General features: G+C 46.6%; 2 protein-coding genes across 2 annotated transcripts in view; both read right to left on the bottom strand.

The window, feature by feature from the left end:
* Positions 1–21237, bottom strand: part of LOC133609291 (zinc finger BED domain-containing protein 5-like) — a 202923-nt gene that overhangs the window by 163704 nt on the left and 17982 nt on the right. The window lies entirely within an intron of this gene.
* LOC133609155 (class I histocompatibility antigen, F10 alpha chain-like) overlaps positions 18536–21237 on the bottom strand; it is a 39568-nt gene continuing 36866 nt past the window's right edge. The window contains exons 4-6 of the mRNA XM_072913582.1: positions 19457–19765; positions 19187–19291; positions 18536–18585 (exon numbers count right to left, since the gene is read on the bottom strand). Coding sequence (XP_072769683.1) covers positions 18536–18585; positions 19187–19291; positions 19457–19765 — 464 coding nt within the window. The remainder of the gene's footprint in view (positions 18586–19186; positions 19292–19456; positions 19766–21237) is intronic.

Raw genomic sequence — 21237 nt, 5'->3', positions numbered from 1 at the left:
CGGCGGCCGATCCGATCCAAATATCGGATTGGGACATCCCTATGTAGGAGTGTGCATGGACAGCAGGTCTGAGGGGGCGTCAGATAGCTCTGTCAAGTGTACCTAGCTAGCAACTTTTAATGCAAGCGAGTGAGGCAGCTTTAATGTAGGGCTGTGTCACGCCAAATTTTTTCCCCCTACAAAAACCTCCCCCCCCCATTTACTTCCGGGGTCATTTCCTCTTACGTCATTGACAGCGATCGATGACACTTCGGCTTTGACTGCCCGTCGCTGGGAGGATACTTGTTTCCTTTTTATAATATAGCGTTAATAAAACGTCTGTATTAATCGGACAAATTAACTTGAGGATATTCCTGACTGCACATTTGACGGAGAATTAAACGATTTTTTATTCGTTTTCCGCGGGTCAACACTACTTCAGGGTTAATTTTTCTTTCAGACGGATGGGTTTTAGGTTGATATTGTTGGCAAACACGATTTACTGAGATTCACTCTCACTTCGAGTAAGAACATACCTTTACTGTATGCGGCTGGTCGTGGTAGCCCAGTATTGAGACGTGAGTAGGAGCAGTTTTTAGCAAACAATAAAAATAATTGCCAACAACCCCGATAATAACCCTGACATGACTTTGAATTCTCTACAATTATAAACTTTGCCCTCCGTGTCAAGTCACTTTCCGTAATGAGCCAATTATCAGTTGAGGTATAGTTGAAGCTGCCTAATAATAAGTATATGCCCAATTGTTTGTCCATAATGTAAATAGCACTGCACATATGTACCTCAGTGAAGTCAGGTGACCCGTGGTCAGACAAACGACAATATTTAGAGTAAGAACATAAAAATAAAGAAAATACTTGGGTATTTCTTCAAGACTTTAAAATGCGGCAAAAAACTGCAATTTAAAATGCTTTTTTATTGTTTACAAATGTTTTGTTCCAAACATTGTTAAAGTACAGACATTTAACAGTATTATATATTAATTAATATTTTTTGCACGTTACCACGAAGACAGAAGTTCCCAGCAGCGGCCCTAACACTCCGCCTGGAATTTTTCAAAGCCTGCTGGTGTTTGACATAAGTCCCCTGGGAAAGATAAAGACAAATGTCATTCAGTGACACCACCATTTTCAGGAGATTTGGATTCTATCGATCGCTGTCAATGACGTAAGAGGAAATGACGTAAGTAAGAGGAAATGACGTAAGAGGAAATGACCCCAGGAGTTAAGAAGGTTTTTGTAGGGGGAATAAATTTGGCGTGACAGCTGCAACTAACGATTCATTTCATAATCGATTAATCTGTCGATTATTACTTCGATTAATACTCGGATAAAAGAGACAAACTACATTTCTATCCTTTCCGGTATTTTATTGAAACAAACCAGCATACTGGCACCATGTTCTGGACATTGGGGGTGCAGCATACAGCAATAATAACACAGAAATGTAACTCATCAGATCAGAACTGAATCAAATATTGTACACGTTTCTGTTGTGAATAATAAAGGATTCATTTTAGGCTGCCTCTGAATAATAGCATGAAATATTCCAGCACCTTCATAACGTTTAGTTATACTAAAGCAGGGGTGGGCAATTCATTTTTACCGGGGGCCGCATGAGCAACCCGAGCACTGCTGGAGGGCCACACCGACAATATTTCAATTCAATTTTGCTCAAATTATTTTTGATACACCGTAAGATAAATAATAATAATATTTTAATTTAACCTAACCTATCTTTATACAAAAGCAGATGGCTTTTGATGGTTTTATTTTTAACCCTTTCTTACACAACACTTCCTGGTGTATATTACAATGCAAACATTTCAATTTCTGTCACTTTATCCTGCATCCTCTTTGTTGTGAACGTAGCACACCTGTAAGGTGATTGGCGAAGAAGGAGGAAGCGTTGCTGTTGCGGAAATGATGAGTGAGAATAGACGTGCGTGTGGAAAGAACGAGATAAGTTGAGCTCTGTTAGTATAGGTTGCTCAATAAAAGTTTAAAAAGAGCGTCAGACTTGGCGTGCACTTCTTCTGGACGCTACAATTGGTGTCAGAAGTGGGATGAAATGCCTCCCAGTTCGCCTTGCCATCAAACCTGGGAGTCTTCATTGAGGGCGGAATTCCCCCATGCCAAGCAGCGCTGCCTCTTTCCTTCCACCCTCTCTCTCTTTCTCTTTCTTTGTGTGAATCCCGGACGTGAGCTCGTCGCAGACATCCCCTCCCGTTCAATCTTGACAAAGTCGCCAGGAAACATCGTGGCACGTACCTCCCGATGACGTAGCAGGCTGAGCACACAAGTTTTACTTCTGACACCAATTGTAGCGTCCAGAAGAAGTGCACACCAAGTCTGACGCTCTTTTTAAACTTTTATTAAGCAACCTATACTAACACAGCTCAACTTATCTCGTTCCTTCCACACGCACGTCTATCCTCACTCCTCATTTCCGCAACTCAAAAACACAACATCAACTTCAGCAGGTCGTTACAATATATTCTTTAAACACAGCAACATGTGTACCACAAATTAAGCACACGGCTTTACCTTTCATTTCTGTAAAGAAATACTTGGCAGTCCATGTCTTGTTGAAAACACGACATTCGTCATCAACTTTTCTTTTTTAGCGTCAAAATAAAAGCAGCACAGTTGCATTGCACGCACGACATAGATGTTTTTTTTAATTTATTTTGTAATTTGTGATTTCCGCTGTTCACATTCACTCACAATCACACACGCGCATACGTCCGCACGGAAGTAATACAAATAACGCTTTTCAAAACAAAAGCAGCACCGTCGTATTGCACACTCGAGATAGATACTTTTTAAAATGTATTTTGTAATTTATGATTGGCCTCACGCGGGCCGGACAGGGACTTACAAAGGGCCGGATGTGGCCGGCGGGCCGCAGAATGCCAAGAATTGTACTAAAGCGTCACTCAAATCTAAATATATTTATATAGCTTTACATTGATCCATTATGAAACCAACCTGAGATATTTCTGTCCGTTACGTTTATTTCCAAATTGCTAACCTTGCGTTTTCTCTCTCAAAACGGAGTCAAATGTGCCGGTGTTGTGCCGGAAAACGCACCCCTGCCATAATATGCACCCCCTGACGCGGGAGCGCGCTTACGTCACTCGATTGCATCACTCGTCTCGAAAAGTATATCTAACTCGGCTGTTGGCTGAAATAGCCTCTTTTAAATCGCCTCTTTCGGCATAAAAAAGTACATAAAGTGAAATAATCCAAGTTTTCTTTAATTGTGCTTTACTTGTGGATGAATTAAAAATTGTGAGCATTTAATGATTTCGCCGTCATTCAAGTGGCTGAAATCGCCTCTTTCGGCATAAAAAAGTACATAAAGTGAAATAATCCAAGTTTACTTTAATTGTGCTTTACTTGTGGATGAATTAAAAATTGTGAGCATTTAATGATTTCGCCGTCATTAGATCAGATAAGGCGAAAACAACCAATTAATATTGGAATATTTGCTGTCCCGAAAATGTAGTAATGTCTACCAAATGACAGCTATACTGTAAAGAATGTGTACACCAAAGTAAACCTCTATATGTACTTTTTTAGAGACATCAAGAAGGACGAATGTTTGCTGCTTCATTCGACGTGTTGTCGTGATCCAATACTCGTATTTTAAAAATATGACATTTTCTTTAACTTTAAGGAGCTTATGGGTGGATGGATGAATAAATAAATGAATGCATCTGATGTCTACCTTTGATTTGGTTTGAAGAAGTTTCAAATTGAACATTCACAAATAACGTTACCAAAAGTACCCGAAGTACCAGAGGCGGAGTTATGGGGGGGGGGGGGGGGGGGTGCATTTCCCACCTGCCATAAAATGCACCCCCCATCTATCTCTGGCTAGGAAGGTCCTAGAGACATGGAACTCACTCTGGTTACTCATCATAGCCCCCCAGGTATACACTGAAAACCATGTGATGATCGGACTACCAGAAGTGGAGTTATGGGGGGGGTGCATTTCCCACCTGCCATAAAATGCACCCCCCATCTATCTCTGGCTAGGAAGGTCCTAGAGACATGGAACTCACTCTGGTTACTCATCGTAGCCCCCCAGGTATACACTGAAAACCATGTGAAAATTGGACTACCAGAACTGGAGTTATGGGGGGGGGGTGCATTTCCCACCTGCCATAAAATGCACCCCCCATCTATCTCTGGCTAGGAAGGTCCTAGAGACATGGAACTCACTCTGGTTACTCATCGTAGCCCCCCAGGTATACACTGAAAACCATGTGAAAATTGGACTACCAGAACTGGAGTTATGGGGGGGGTGCATTTCCCACCTGCCACATAATGCACCCCCCATCTATCTCTGGCTAGGAAGGTCCTAGAGACATGAAACTCACCCTGGTTACTCATCTTAGCCCCCCAGGTATACACTGAAAACCATGTGATGATCGGACTACCAGAAGTGGAGTTATGGGGGGGGTGCATTTCCCACCTGCCATAAAATGCACCCCCCATCTATCTCTGGCTAGGAAGGTCCTAGAGACATGGAACTCACTCTGGTTACTCATCGTAGCCCCCCGGGTATACACTGAAAACCATGTGAAAATTGGACTACCAGAACTGGAGTTATGGGGGGGGTGCATTTCCCACCTGCCACAGAATGCACCCCCCATCTATCTCTGGCTAGGAAGGTCCTAGAGACATGAAACTCACCCTGGTTACTCATCATAGCCCCCCAGGTATACACTGAAAACCATGTGATGATCGGACTACCAGAAGTGGAGTTATGGGGGGGGGGTGCATTTCCCACCTGCCATAAAATGCACCCCCCATCTATCTCTGGCTAGGAAGGTCCTAGAGACATGAAACTCACCCTGGTTACTCATCATAGCCCCCCAGGTATACACTGAAAACCATGTGAAAATTGGACTACCAGAAGTGGAGTTATGGGGGGGGTGCATTTCCCACCTGCCATAAAATGCACCCCCCATCTATCTCTGGCTAGGAAGGTCCTAGAGACATGAAACTCACTCTGGTTACTCATCGTAGCCCCCCGGGTATACACTGAAAAACCATGTGAAAATTGGACTACCAGAACTGGAGTTATGGGGGGGGTGCATTTCCCACCTGCCACAGAATGCACCCCCCATCTATCTCTGGCTAGGAAGGTCCTAGAGACATGAAACTCACCCTGGTTACTCATCATAGCCCCCCAGGTATACACTGAAAACCATGTGAAAATTGGACTACCAGAAGTGGAGTTATGGGGGGGGTGCATTTCCCACCTGCCATAAAATGCACCCCCCATCTATCTCTGGCTAGGAAGGTCCTAGAGACATGAAACTCACCCTGGTTACTCATCATAGCCCCCCAGGTATACACTGAAAACCATGTGAAAATTGGACTACCAGAAGTGGAGTTATGGGGGGGGTGCATTTCCCACCTGCCATAAAATGCACCCCCCATCTATCTCTGGCTAGGAAGGTCCTAGAGACATGGAACTCACTCTGGTTACTCATCGTAGCCCCCCGGGTATACACTGAAAACCATGTGAAAATTGGACTACCAAAACTGGAGTTATGGGGGGGGTGCATTTCCCACCTGCCATAAAATGCACCCCCCATCTATCTCTGGCTAGGAAGGTCCTAGAGACATGGAACTCACTCTGGTTACTCATCGTAGCCCCCCGGGTATACACTGAAAACCATGTGAAAATTGGACTACCAGAACTGGAGTTATGGGGGGGGTGCATTTCCCACCTGCCACAGAATGCACCCCCCATCTATCTCTGGCTAGGAAGGTCCTAGAGACATGAAACTCACCCTGGTTACTCATCATAGCCCCCCAGGTATACACTGAAAACCATGTGAAAATTGGACTACCAGAAGTGGAGTTATGGGGGGGGGTGCATTTCCCACCTGCCATAAAATGCACCCCCCATCTATCTCTGGCTAGGAAGGTCCTAGAGACATGAAACTCACCCTGGTTACTCATCATAGCCCCCCAGGTATACACTGAAAACCATGTGAAAATTGGACTACCAGAAGTGGAGTTATGGGGGGGGTGCATTTCCCACCTGCCATAAAATGCACCCCCCATCTATCTCTGGCTAGGAAGGTCCTAGAGACATGGAACTCACTCTGGTTACTCATCGTAGCCCCCCGGGTATACACTGAAAACCATGTGAAAATTGGACTACCAGAACTGGAGTTATGGGGGGGGTGCATTTCCCACCTGCCACATAATGCACCCCCCATCTATCTCTGGCTAGGAAGGTCCTAGAGACATGAAACTCACCCTGGTTACTCATCATAGCCCCCCAGGTATACACTGAAAACCATGTGATGATCGGACTACCAGAAGTGGAGTTATGGGGGGGGTGCATTTCCCACCTGCCATAAAATGCACCCCCCATCTATCTCTGGCTAGGAAGGTCCTAGAGACATGGAACTCACTCTGGTTACTCATCGTAGCCCCCCGGGTATACACTGAAAACCATGTGAAAATTGGACTACCAGAACTGGAGTTATGGGGGGGGTGCATTTCCCACCTGCCACAGAATGCACCCCCCATCTATCTCTGGCTAGGAAGGTCCTAGAGACATGAAACTCACCCTGGTTACTCATCATAGCCCCCCAGGTATACACTGAAAACCATGTGATGATCGGACTACCAGAAGTGGAGTTATGGGGGGGGTGCATTTCCCACCTGCCATAAAATGCACCCCCCATCTATCTCTGGCTAGGAAGGTCCTAGAGACATGAAACTCACCCTGGTTACTCATCATAGCCCCCCAGGTATACACTGAAAACCATGTGAAAATTGGACTACCAGAAGTGGAGTTATGGGGGGGGTGCATTTCCCACCTGCCATAAAATGCACCCCCCCATCTATCTCTGGCTAGGAAGGTCCTAGAGACATGAAACTCACTCTGGTTACTCATCGTAGCCCCCCGGGTATACACTGAAAAACCATGTGAAAATTGGACTACCAGAACTGGAGTTATGGGGGGGGTGCATTTCCCACCTGCCACAGAATGCACCCCCCATCTATCTCTGGCTAGGAAGGTCCTAGAGACATGGAACTCACCCTGGTTACTCATCATAGCCCCCCAGGTATACACTGAAAACCATGTGATGATTGGACTACCAGAAGTGGAGTTATGGGGGGGGTGCATTTCCCACCTGCCACAGAATGCACCCCCCATCTATCTCTGGCTAGGAAGGTCCTAGAGACATGAAACTCACCCTGGTTACTCATCATAGCCCCCCAGGTATACACTGAAAACCATGTGAAAATTGGACTACCAGAACTGGAGTTATGGGGGGGTGCATTTCCCACCTGCCATAAAATGCACCCCCCATCTATCTCTGGCTAGGAAGGTCCTAGAGACATGGAACTCACTCTGGTTACTCATCGTAGCCCCCCAGGTATACACTGAAAACCATGTGAAAATTGGACTACCAGAAGTGGAGTTATGGGGGGGTGCATTTCCCACCTGCAACAGAATGCACCCCCCATCTATCTCTGGCTAGGACGGTCCTAGAGACATGAAACTCACCCTGGTTACTCATCATAGCCCCCCAGGTATACACTGAAAACCATGTGAAAATTGGACTACCAGAACTGGAGTTATGGGGGGGGGGGGTGCATTTCCCACCTGCCATAAAATGCACCCCCCATCTATCTCTGGCTAGGAAGGTCCTAGAGACATGGAACTCACTCTGGTTACTCATCGTAGCCCCCCAGGTATACACTGAAAACCATGTGAAAATTGGACTACCAGAACTGGAGTTATGGGGGGGTGCATTTCCCACCTGCCATAAAATGCACCCCATCTATCTCTGGCTAGGAAGGTCCTAGAGACATGGAACTCACCCTGGTTACTCATCGTAGCCCCCCGGGTATACACTGAAAACCATGTGAAAATTGGACTACCAGAAGTGGAGTTATGGGGGGTGCATTTCCCACCTGCCACAGAATGCACCCCCCATCTATCTCTGGCTAGGAAGGTCCTAGAGACATGAAACTCACCCTGGTTACTCATCATAGCCCCCCAGGTATACACTGAAAACCATGTGAAAATTGGACTACCAGAACTGGAGTTATGGGGGGGGTGCATTTCCCACCTGCCATAAAATGCACCCCCCATCTATCTCTGGCTAGGAAGGTCCTAGAGACATGGAACTCACTCTGGTTACTCATCATAGCCCCCCAGGTATACACTGAAAACCATGTGAAAATTGGACTACCAGAACTGGAGTTATGGGGGGGGTGCATTTCCCACCTGCCATAAAATGCACCCCCATCTATCTCTGGCTAGGAAGGTCCTAGAGACATGGAACTCACTCTGGTTACTCATCATAGCCCCCCGGGTATACACTGAAAACCATGTGAAAATTGGACTACCAGAAGTGGAGTTATGGGGGGGTGCATTTCCCACCTGCCACATAATGCACCCCCCATCTATCTCTGGCTAGGAAGGTCCTAGAGACATGGAACTCACTCTGGTTACTCATCGTAGCCCCCCAGGTATACACTGAAAACCATGTGAAAATTGGACTACCAGAACTGGAGTTATGGGGGGGGTGCATTTCCCACCTGCCATAAAATGCACCCCCATCTATCTCTGGCTAGGAAGGTCCTAGAGACATGGAACTCACTCTGGTTACTCATCATAGCCCCCCGGGTATACACTGAAAACCATGTGAAAATTGGACTACCAGAAGTGGAGTTATGGGGGGGTGCATTTCCCACCTGCCACAGAATGCACCCCCCATCTATCTCTGGCTAGGAAGGTCCTAGAGACATGGAACTCACTCTGGTTACTCATCGTAGCCCCCCAGGTATACACTGAAAACCATGTGAAAATTGGACTACCAGAAGTGGAGTTATGGGGGGGGGGGGGGTGCATTTCCCACCTGCCATAAAATGCAACCAGAGTGAGTTCCATGTCTCTAGGACCTTCCTAGCCAGAGATAGATGGGGGGTGCATTTTATGGCAGGTGGGAAATGCACCCCCCCCATAACTCCACTTCTGGTAGTCCAATTTTCACATGGTTTTCAGTGTATACCCGGGGGGCTACGATGAGTAACCAGAGTGAGTTCCATGTCTCTAGGACCTTCCTAGCCAGAGATAGATGGGGGTGCATTTTATGGCAGGTGGGAAATGCACCCCCCCATAACTCCAGTTCTGGTAGGCCAATTTTCACATGGTTTTCAGTGTATACCTGGGGGGCTACGATGAGTAACCAGAATGAGTTCCATGTCTCTAGGACCTTCCTAGCCAGAGATAGATGGGGGTGCATTTTATGGCAGGTGGGAAATGCACCCACCCCATAACTCCACTTCTGGTAGTCCGATCATCACATGGTTTTCAGTGTATACCTGGGGGGCTATGATGAGTAACCAGGGTGAGTTTCATGTCTCTAGGACCTTCCTAGCCAGAGATAGATGGGGGTGCATTTTATGGCAGGTGGGAAATGCACCCCCCCCATAACTCCACTTCTGGTAGTCCAATTTTCACATGGTTTTCAGTGTATACCTGGGGGGCTACGATGAGTAACCAGGGTGAGTTCCATGTCTCTAGGACCTTCCTAGCCAGAGATAGATGGGGGGTGCATTTTATGGCAGGTGGGAAATGCACCCCCCCCATAACTCCACTTCTGGTAGTCCGATCATCACATGGTTTTCAGTGTATACCTGGGGGGCTATGATGAGTAACCAGAGTGAGTTCCATGTCTCTAGGACCTTCCTAGCCAGAGATAGATGGGGGGTGCATTTTATGGCAGGTGGGAAATGCACCCCCCCCATAACTCCACTTCTGGTAGTCCGATCATCACATGGTTTTCAGTGTATACCTGGGGGGCTATGATGAGTAACCAGAGTGAGTTCCATGTCTCTAGGACCTTCCTAGCCAGAGATAGATGGGGGGTGCATTTTATGGCAGGTGGGAAATGCACCCCCCCCATAACTCCAGTTCTGGTAGTCCAATTTTCACATGGTTTTCAGTGTATACCTGGGGGGCTATGATGAGTAACCAGGGTGAGTTTCATGTCTCTAGGACCTTCCTAGCCAGAGATAGATGGGGGGTGCATTCTGTGGCAGGTGGGAAATGCACCCCCCCATAACTCCACTTCTGGTAGTCCAATTTTCACATGGTTTTCAGTGTATACCCGGGGGGCTACGATGAGTAACCAGGGTGAGTTCCATGTCTCTAGGACCTTCCTAGCCAGAGATAGATGGGGGTGCATTTTATGGCAGGTGGGAAATGCACCCCCCCATAACTCCAGTTCTGGTAGGCCAATTTTCACATGGTTTTCAGTGTATACCTGGGGGGCTACGATGAGTAACCAGAATGAGTTCCATGTCTCTAGGACCTTCCTAGCCAGAGATAGATGGGGGTGCATTTTATGGCAGGTGGGAAATGCACCCACCCCATAACTCCACTTCTGGTAGTCCGATCATCACATGGTTTTCAGTGTATACCTGGGGGGCTATGATGAGTAACCGGGGTGAGTTTCATGTCTCTAGGACCTTCCTAGCCAGAGATAGATGGGGGGTGCATTTTATGGCAGGTGGGAAATGCACCCCCCCCATAACTCCACTTCTGGTAGTCCAATTTTCACATGGTTTTCAGTGTATACCTGGGGGGCTATGATGAGTAACCAGGGTGAGTTTCATGTCTCTAGGACCTTCCTAGCCAGAGATAGATGGGGGGTGCATTCTGTGGCAGGTGGGAAATGCACCCCCCCATAACTCCAGTTCTGGTAGTCCAATTTTCACATGGTTTTCAGTGTATACCCGGGGGGCTACGATGAGTAACCAGGGTGGGTTTCATGTCTCTAGGACCTTCCTAGCCAGAGATAGATGGGGGGTGCATTTTATGGCAGGTGGGAAATGCACCCCCCCCATAACTCCACTTCTGTTAGTCCAATTTTCACATGGTTTTCAGTGTATACCTGGGGGGCTACGATGAGTAACCAGAGTGAGTTCCATGTCTCTAGGACCTTCCTAGCCAGAGATAGATGGGGGGTGCATTCTGTGGCAGGTGGGAAATGCACCCCCCCATAACTCCAGTTCTGGTAGTCCAATTTTCACATGGTTTTCAGTGTATACCTGGGGGGCTATGATGAGTAACCAGGGTGAGTTTCATGTCTCTAGGACCTTCCTAGCCAGAGATAGATGGGGGGTGCATTTTATGGCAGGTGGGAAATGCACCCCCCCCATAACTCCACTTCTGGTAGTCCAATTTTCACATGGTTTTCAGTGTATACCTGGGGGGCTACGATGAGTAACCAGAATGAGTTCCATGTCTCTAGGACCTTCCTAGCCAGAGATAGATGGGGGTGCATTTTATGGCAGGTGGGAAATGCACCCACCCCATAACTCCAGTTCTGGTAGTCCAATTTTCACATGGTTTTCAGTGTATACCTGGGGGGCTATGATGAGTAACCAGGGTGAGTTTCATGTCTCTAGGACCTTCCTAGCCAGAGATAGATGGGGGGTGCATTTTATGGCAGGTGGGAAATGCACCCCCCCCATAACTCCACTTCTGGTAGTCCAATTTTCACATGGTTTTCAGTGTATACCTGGGGGGCTATGATGAGTAACCAGGGTGAGTTTCATGTCTCTAGGACCTTCCTAGCCAGAGATAGATGGGGGGTGCATTCTGTGGCAGGTGGGAAATGCACCCCCCCATAACTCCAGTTCTGGTAGTCCAATTTTCACATGGTTTTCAGTGTATACCCGGGGGGCTACGATGAGTAACCAGGGTGGGTTTCATGTCTCTAGGACCTTCCTAGCCAGAGATAGATGGGGGGTGCATTTTATGGCAGGTGGGAAATGCACCCCCCCCATAACTCCACTTCTGGTAGTCCAATTTTCACATGGTTTTCAGTGTATACCTGGGGGGCTACGATGAGTAACCAGAGTGAGTTCCATGTCTCTAGGACCTTCCTAGCCAGAGATAGATGGGGGGTGCATTCTGTGGCAGGTGGGAAATGCACCCCCCCATAACTCCACTTCTGGTAGTCCAATTTTCACATGGTTTTCAGTGTATACCCGGGGGGCTACGATGAGTAACCAGGGTGAGTTCCATGTCTCTAGGACCTTCCTAGCCAGAGATAGATGGGGGGTGCATTCTGTGGCAGGTGGGAAATGCACCCCCCCCATAACTCCAGTTCTGGTAGTCCAATTTTCACATGGTTTTCAGTGTATACCTGGGGGGCTACGATGAGTAACCAGAGTGAGTTCCATGTCTCTAGGACCTTCCTAGCCAGAGATAGATGGGGGTGCATTTTATGGCAGGTGGGAAATGCACCCCCCCCATAACTCCAGTTCTGGTAGTCCAATTTTCACATGGTTTTCAGTGTATACCTGGGGGGCTACGATGAGTAACCAGAGTGAGTTCCATGTCTCTAGGACCTTCCTAGCCAGAGATAGATGGGGGGTGCATTTTATGGCAGGTGGGAAATGCACCCCCCCCATAACTCCAGTTCTGGTAGTCCAATTTTCACATGGTTTTCAGTGTATACCTGGGGGGCTATGATGAGTAACCAGGGTGAGTTTCATGTCTCTAGGACCTTCCTAGCCAGAGATAGATGGGGGGTGCATTCTGTTGCAGGTGGGAAATGCACCCCCCCATAACTCCACTTCTGGTAGTCCAATTTTCACATGGTTTTCAGTGTATACCTGGGGGGCTATGATGAGTAACCAGGGTGAGTTTCATGTCTCTAGGACCTTCCTAGCCAGAGATAGATGGGGGGTGCATTCTGTGGCAGGTGGGAAATGCACCCCCCCATAACTCCACTTCTGGTAGTCCAATTTTCACATGGTTTTCAGTGTATACCTGGGGGGCTACGATGAGTAACCAGGGTGAGTTCCATGTCTCTAGGACCTTCCTAGCCAGAGATAGATGGGGGTGCATTTTATGGCAGGTGGGAAATGCACCCCCCCATAACTCCAGTTCTGGTAGTCCAATTTTCACATGGTTTTCAGTGTATACCTGGGGGGCTATGATGAGTAACCAGAGTGAGTTCCATGTCTCTAGGACCTTCCTAGCCAGAGATAGATGGGGGTGCATTTTATGGCAGGTGGGAAATGCACCCCCCCCCATAACTCCAGTTCTGGTAGTCCAATTTTCACATGGTTTTCAGTGTATACCTGGGGGGCTACGATGAGTAACCAGAGTGAGTTCCATGTCTCTAGGACCTTCCTAGCCAGAGATAGATGGGGGGTGCATTTTATGGCAGGTGGGAAATGCACCCCCCCCCATAACTCCAGTTCTGGTAGTCCAATTTTCACATGGTTTTCAGTGTATACCTGGGGGGCTATGATGAGTAACCAGGGTGAGTTTCATGTCTCTAGGACCTTCCTAGCCAGAGATAGATGGGGGGTGCATTCTGTTGCAGGTGGGAAATGCACCCCCCCATAACTCCACTTCTGGTAGTCCAATTTTCACATGGTTTTCAGTGTATACCTGGGGGGCTATGATGAGTAACCAGAGTGAGTTCCATGTCTCTAGGACCTTCCTAGCCAGAGATAGATGGGGGGTGCATTTTATGGCAGGTGGGAAATGCACCCCCCCCATAACTCCACTTCTGGTAGTCCAATTTTCACATGGTTTTCAGTGTATACCCGGGGGGCTATGATGAGTAACCAGGGTGAGTTCCATGTCTCTAGGACCTTCCTAGCCAGAGATAGATGGGGGTGCATTTTATGGCAGGTGGGAAATGCACCCCCCCCATAACTCCAGTTCTGGTAGTCCAATTTTCACATGGTTTTCAGTGTATACCTGGGGGGCTACGATGAGTAACCAGAGTGAGTTCCATGTCTCTAGGACCTTCCTAGCCAGAGATAGATGGGGGTGCATTTTATGGCAGGTGGGAAATGCACCCCCCCCCCCATAACTCCAGTTCTGGTAGTCCAATTTTCACATGGTTTTCAGTGTATACCTGGGGGGCTATGATGAGTAACCAGGGTGAGTTTCATGTCTCTAGGACCTTCCTAGCCAGAGATAGATGGGGGGTGCATTCTGTTGCAGGTGGGAAATGCACCCCCCCATAACTCCACTTCTGGTAGTCCAATTTTCACATGGTTTTCAGTGTATACCTGGGGGGCTACGATGAGTAACCAGAGTGAGTTCCATGTCTCTAGGACCTTCCTAGCCAGAGATAGATGGGGGGTGCATTTTATGGCAGGTGGGAAATGCACCCCCCCCATAACTCCAGTTCTGGTAGTCCAATTTTCACATGGTTTTCAGTGTATACCTGGGGGGCTATGATGAGTAACCAGGGTGAGTTTCATGTCTCTAGGACCTTCCTAGCCAGAGATAGATGGGGGGTGCATTCTGTGGCAGGTGGGAAATGCACCCCCCCATAACTCCACTTCTGGTAGTCCAATTTTCACATGGTTTTCAGTGTATACCCGGGGGGCTACGATGAGTAACCAGGGTGAGTTCCATGTCTCTAGGACCTTCCTAACCAGAGATAGATGGGGGGTGCATTTTATGGCAGGTGGGAAATGCACCCCCCCCATAACTCCACTTCTGGTAGTCCAATTTTCACATGGTTTTCAGTGTATACCTGGGGGGCTACGATGAGTAACCAGAGTGAGTTCCATGTCTCTAGGACCTTCCTAGCCAGAGATAGATGGGGGTGCATTTTATGGCAGGTGGGAAATGCACCCCCCCCATAACTCCAGTTCTGGTAGTCCAATTTTCACATGGTTTTCAGTGTATACCTGGGGGGCTACGATGAGTAACCAGAGTGAGTTCCATGTCTCTAGGACCTTCCTAGCCAGAGATAGATGGGGGGTGCATTTTATGGCAGGTGGGAAATGCACCCCCCCCCATAACTCCAGTTCTGGTAGTCCAATTTTCACATGGTTTTCAGTGTATACCTGGGGGGCTATGATGAGTAACCAGGGTGAGTTTCATGTCTCTAGGACCTTCCTAGCCAGAGATAGATGGGGGGTGCATTCTGTTGCAGGCGGGAAATGCACCCCCCCATAACTCCACTTCTGGTAGTCCAATTTTCACATGGTTTTCAGTGTATACCTGGGGGGCTATGATGAGTAACCAGAGTGAGTTCCATGTCTCTAGGACCTTCCTAGCCAGAGATAGATGGGGGGTGCATTTTATGGCAGGTGGGAAATGCACCCCCCCCATAACTCCACTTCTGGTAGTCCAATTTTCACATGGTTTTCAGTGTATACCTGGGGGGCTATGATGAGTAACCAGGGTGAGTTTCATGTCCCCCCCCCCCCCCCCCCCCCATAACTCCGCCTCTGGTACTTCGGGTACTTTTGGTAACGTTATTTGTGAATGTTCAATTTGAAACTTCTTCAAACCAAATCAAAGGTAGACATCAGATGCATTCATTTATTTATTCATCCATCCACCCATAAGCTCCTTAAAGTTAAAGAAAATGTCATATTTTTAAAATACGAGTATTGGATCACGACAACACGTCGAATGAAGCAGCAAACATTCGTCCTTCTTGATGTCTCTAAAAAAGTACATATAGAGGTTTACTTTGGTGTACACATTCTTTACAGTATAGCTGTCATTTGGTAGACATTACTACATTTTCGGGACAGCAAATATTCCAATATTAATTGGTTGTTTTCGCCTTATCTGATCTAATGACGGCGAAATCATTAAATGCTCACAATTTTTAATTCATCCACAAGTAAAGCACAATTAAAGTAAACTTGGATTATTTCACTTTATGTACTTTTTTATGCCGAAAGAGGCGATTTCAGCCACTTGAATGACGGCGAAATCATTAAATGCTCACAATTTTTAATTCATCCACAAGTAAAGCACAATTAAAGAAAACTTGGATTATTTCACTTTATGTACTTTTTTATGCCGAAAGAGGCGATTTAAAAGAGGCTATTTCAGCCAACAGCCGAGTTAGATATACTTTTCGAGACGAGTGATGCAATCGAGTGACGTAAGCGCGCTCCCGCGTCAGGGGGTGCATTTTATGGCAGGGGTGCGTTTTCCGGCACAACACCGGAGACACAGTATCAGCCCCGCGTTGCAACAAAGGCATAACGTTAACGTTACTCACAAAAAAGCTGAACTCATGAATGCTTGTTGCCACTATGGACTTAAAAAGTTACGTAGCGTGAGTTCTTCCCTTCATCCATGGCTCCAACATGTTTCCTTTTCAGCTGCTCCTGAAGCAATGTTGTACTTCCGTGCCATTTTGCAGGAAACGCTCTTCTTTGAAGTCTTTAAAGTGAAGTGTTCCCACACTTTTGACGACTTAGGTCGTACACTTTTCTCCATCGAAGCAATAACCTCAAGATGTTTCTCCGCTGAACTATCCGTACTGTTTTCCTGCGCCATTTTTCGAATGTTCCAGCAAAGGAGGTCACGTGAGCTGCACATGACACATCATTGGCTGGCTTACCTCCACCTCATGAGACGTAGCCTCAGCGCTGTTTTGTACTGTTTTTGTACTTATTTTGATTATTGTTTCTCAGCTGTTTGTAAATGTTGCAGTTTATAAATAAAGGTTTATAAAACAAAAAATAAGCCTCCGCGCATGCGCATAGCATAGTTCCAATGAATCTATGACTAATTAATCGCCAACTATTTAAAACATCGATTAGTTGTTGCAGCCCTACTTTAATGTGGCTGCTTATAAACTGAAGAATAAAATATTAAACTACCACGCAAAGAAAACGCTAACTATGAACTGCACAGCTATAAACAATGTTTGGTTGAAGTTAATGAGCTGTTGGAGGTAAGAGCACATTCGAATATGGCGGTCGGCGGGAAAAGTAGCAAACTAAATATAACGTTGAACCATGCTTTTGAAAATGTATATATTTCAATCCTGGCAAATACTGACTTTTAACAATATAAATTGTTACTTACATGAGTTCTGTCAAGTGTTTTCCTTGGGCTCCGTGAAGAAACGTGTCTGGGCTTGTTCTTCCACAGCTGCATGCAGGTGGGCGGGTCCTGACGTTTTAGGTCTGATTTAAACCTTTGAACTGAGTTTTGCTAAATCAATTTATGTTGGAAGTCCAATAAAATTAATTTTATCACATAAAAAATAAGTTACGAAAATATTCACACTTTTATATATATATAAATAAATTGATTTATTGGAATAAATATACTTTTAAAAATAAAGTAAAAAGGACAATACCACTGAAAGAGTTTTTTCAGTGTACGTCACTTAAAACATTTGACTTCAAAATATTTTTCCGGGAAAATATTGGATATTTTGTGTTTGCCTTAAAAACAAAAGATTTTTGACTAAAAGGGCAAAACAAATAAAAAATGAAGAAGCTGTCACGTACTCGCATGGCTGCTCTAGTTGTGACCCCAAGATGCAGGAGACAGGAGGACGACGTGCAGGTGAGAGTCTTTTAATTCCCACAGGGAGCACAAGGAGGTGCAGCAGGGAAGTGCACAGAAGCATAAGCAGCATACAGCAAACCAGAGTAACCTTTAACAAAACAATCCTTGAGCCCTGACTGGAGGGCGAGGCAGGCATAAATAGAAGCCAGCTGGTTAGTTCAAGTTAAAGTAGCAATGATTGTCACACACACACACTAGGTGTGGTGAGATTATCCTCTGCATTTGACCCATCACCCTCACCCCATGACCAGGTGTGGCCAGGCTGCCAATCAGCGACAGGTGAGGAGGGAAAAGCGCTCAGGGAGACAAATAGGAAGTGGGACCAAAATAAGAGCGCTGACTAGGAGATAAACACAAACGCAAACAGACCATGTGACACCTGACGTGACAGGTGGTCACAGAAACGAGGGATGGATCTGAAGTTTATCGAGAGACTTAAGTGTTGAAAGTAAAAAAACAAATACATTTTTAACATTTTTATGCCATTTTTTTAATTGTCATTGCTCAAATTTGAATGAATCAATGATGTTATGAATTATTGACCTAGTTTAGATTGCAAATACGTTTAGTAAAAAATATTATTTAGTGGTTTTGACATAACAAAACAGGGTTTTGACCAAAAGGGCATAAAATATTAAAAAAAGAATATGATATGGACAGATAAACCTGAAACTGATCTAGGGATTAAAGTGTTGAATGAACAAATACAAGATAAATAAAAATGAGCTATTTCTACCATTGTTATGAGCGAGAGCCTTCCTGGTCGCCAAGAAAGCAGTGCGAGGCGAGTGGAGAACAAACGGATTTATTGACAGAGATGTGACACAATGTGATATTGATCATAAGCAGCGGCCATTCAAAGAAAGAAGAAATCCTCGTCATGATGTCAAGGCCATGAAACGTGAGCCCCGAATGATTTTCTAGCCACCAACGTTTGATGTTGAAAGTATTTTAACGGCCAAAGAAGAATAGATGGAATAGCGTGAGGAGCAGTGGGATGAAGAACAAAGCACATCTCCATGACGTCCCTCAGCGATGGAGACATCTCTCTGTGTTCCAGTGCACAAAGCATCCTGGAGGAAGAAGATGACTCAGCACATTCCCAACAGAAGCAAGTTGAACATCATCTTCACACAAGAACATTTGGAGGTGCAGACTTACTCAGCCTTCAGCCGCCACCCTCTCGGAGAGCTCCACGCCGCCGTGGCGAGCTGCGGGACAAACGCAAACGGTGAAGGAAGAACATCCAGAAGGTGCCTCGTCACTCACATCAGATCTTTGAGGTGTGACTTGGAAACATGAAGAAGCAGAGTGCTGCTCTTCTACTTCCTGACTAGGATACCTTCTTGATGAGTCAGCACACTTGAGGTCTCATTTGGCTGATCCTCATCATGAGGACTCATGTCAAACGTGAGATATGCCACACTTTGTATTGCGTGTGCACAGGAGGGTCTTTTATTGTGAAGGAGTCAGCTCAAGTTGGGATTTTCAGGCTAAACTTGTAACAAAGGTCCACATCAGACCTCCATGTGAGTGACGCTTCACCACGGCTTTGTTTCTTGCGGCTCAAAGAAAAGATGTTTTACTTACGAGCTGGATCGTACTGGGCTGAAATGAAAGTGAAACAAGGTGAAATGGACTTTTTCCTCACGTGTTTCTATGTGAGAGTGTGCGCTCTGTCTCTGTGGATCTTTGAGTGTTTGGCTGGAAGGCAACTAAAACATGCAGCCCGGATGAAAGCATCAACTCACGGCCTGGACCGAGAAGAAGAAGAAGAAGAAGAAGAAGACGGAGGACATTGGTGTCCCTCACCTTGTCTGTTTCTGTGACGCCTGACCATGACGATGATGATGGCCGCCAGGACGGCCGCCACAGCAACGACCGCCGCCGTGGCAGCGAGGGCGACGCTCCAGTTGTCTGTGGAGAGCAAAAAAGCACAAGTGGAGTGACAAAGCATGAAGAGGAAACCTTCATGACTACTTTGCATGCAGACGTCAAGCGTTGTCATGGTGACATGGATCAATAATGGTGACAGGTGGACTTGTGATGGGAAACATCTCCAACTAAATGTGTCTTTCTCACCTTCATGGCTTGCGTTGCTCAGGATGCTTCTTCTCTCCAGCTTGGTGACCAGGTCCTCCTTGACGCCAGACAGCTGGAACACACATTCGTACTTGCCCTCCACCTCGGCCGTCACCTCCACTTTCAGCTCCACCGACATCTGGAAGGTTCCGTCGTGGTTGGGGAGCAGCTCTCCGTGCTCCACGTCCTCGAAGATCTGCTCGCCGTCTTTCCTCCAAAACAGGTCGGCTAAGTCGGGGTAGAAACCTGTCGCCATGCAGGTGACTGGAGAGGATGGCGTCTTCTGGAGGAGGAACACCTCTGGAAGCTCTGCACAGGAAGTGATGTCACGTGTGAACAGAAGACAACGTGGGGAGAAGGTGTGGATGGAGGTGAAGATGGAGAGAAGGTGTGGATGGAGGTAAAGATGGAGAGAAGGTGTGGATGGAGGTTAAGATGGAGAGAAGGTGTGGATGGAAGTAAAAATGGAGAGAAGGTGTGGATGGAGGTAAAGATGGAGGGAAGGTGTCGATGGAGGTAAAGATGGAGAGAAGGTGTGGATGGAGGTAAAGATGGAGAGAAGGTGTGGATGGAGGTAAAGATGGAGAGAAGGAGTGGATGGAGGTAAAGATAGAGAGAAGGTGTGGATGGAGGTAAAGATGGAGAAGAGGGGTGGATGGAGGTAAAGATGAAGAGAAGGTGTGGATGGAGGTAAAGATGGAGAGAAGGTGTGGATGGAGATAAAGATGGAGAGAAGATGTGAATGGAGATAAAGATGGAGAGAATGTGTGGATGGAATTAAAGATGGAGAGAAGGTGTGGATGGAGGTCAAGATGTAGAGAAGATGTGGATGGAGATAAAGATGGAGAGAAGGTGTGGATGGAGATAAAGATGGAGAGAAGGTGTGGATGGAGGTAAAGATGGAGAGAAGGTGTGGATGGAGGTAAAGATGGAGAGAAGGTGTGGATGGAGGTAAAGATGGAGAGAAGGTGTTGATGGAGGTAAAGATGGAGAGAAGGTGTGGATGGAGGTAAAGATGGAGAGAAGGTGTGGATGGAGGTAAAGATGGAGAGAAAGTGTGGATGGAGATAAAGATGGAGAGAAGATGTGGATGGAGATAAAGATGGAGAGAAGGTGTGGATGGAGGTAAAGATGGAGAGAAGGTGTGGATGGAGGTAAAGATGGAGAGAAGGTGTGGATGGAGGTAAAGATGGAGAGAAGGTGTGGATGGAGGTCAAGATGGAGAGAAGGTGTGGATGGAGATAAAGATGGAGAGAAGGTGTGGATGGAGGTAAAGATGGAGAGAAGGTGTGGATGGAGGTAAAGATGGAGAGAAGGTGTGGATGGAGGTAAAGATGGAGAGAAAGTGTGGATGGAGATAAAGATGGAGAGAAGGTGTGGATGGAGGTAAAGATGGAGAGAAGGTGTGGATGGAGGTAAAGATGGAGAGAAGGTGTGGATGGAGGAAAAGATGGAGAGAAAGTGTGGATGGAGATAAAGATGGAGAGAAGGTGTGGATGGAGGTAAAGATGGAGATAAGGTGTGGATGGAGGTAAAGATGGAGAGAAGGTGTGGATGGAGGTCAAGATGTAGAGAAGATGTGGATGGAGATAAAGATGGAAAGAAGGTGTGGATGGAGGTAAAGATGGAGATAAGGTGTGGATGGAGGTAAAGATGGAGAGGAGGAGTGGATGGAAGTAAAGATAGAGAGAAGGTGTGGATGGAGGTAAAGATGGAGAGAAGGTGTGGATGGAGGTAAAGATGGAGAGAAGGTGTGGATGGAGGTAAAGATGGAGAGAAGG

The sequence above is a fragment of the Nerophis lumbriciformis genome, linkage group LG07 (assembly GCF_033978685.3).
Source record: "Nerophis lumbriciformis linkage group LG07, RoL_Nlum_v2.1, whole genome shotgun sequence".
Taxonomy (NCBI): Eukaryota; Metazoa; Chordata; class Actinopteri; order Syngnathiformes; family Syngnathidae; genus Nerophis; species Nerophis lumbriciformis.
This window is presented reverse-complemented; position numbering and strand designations above follow the sequence as displayed.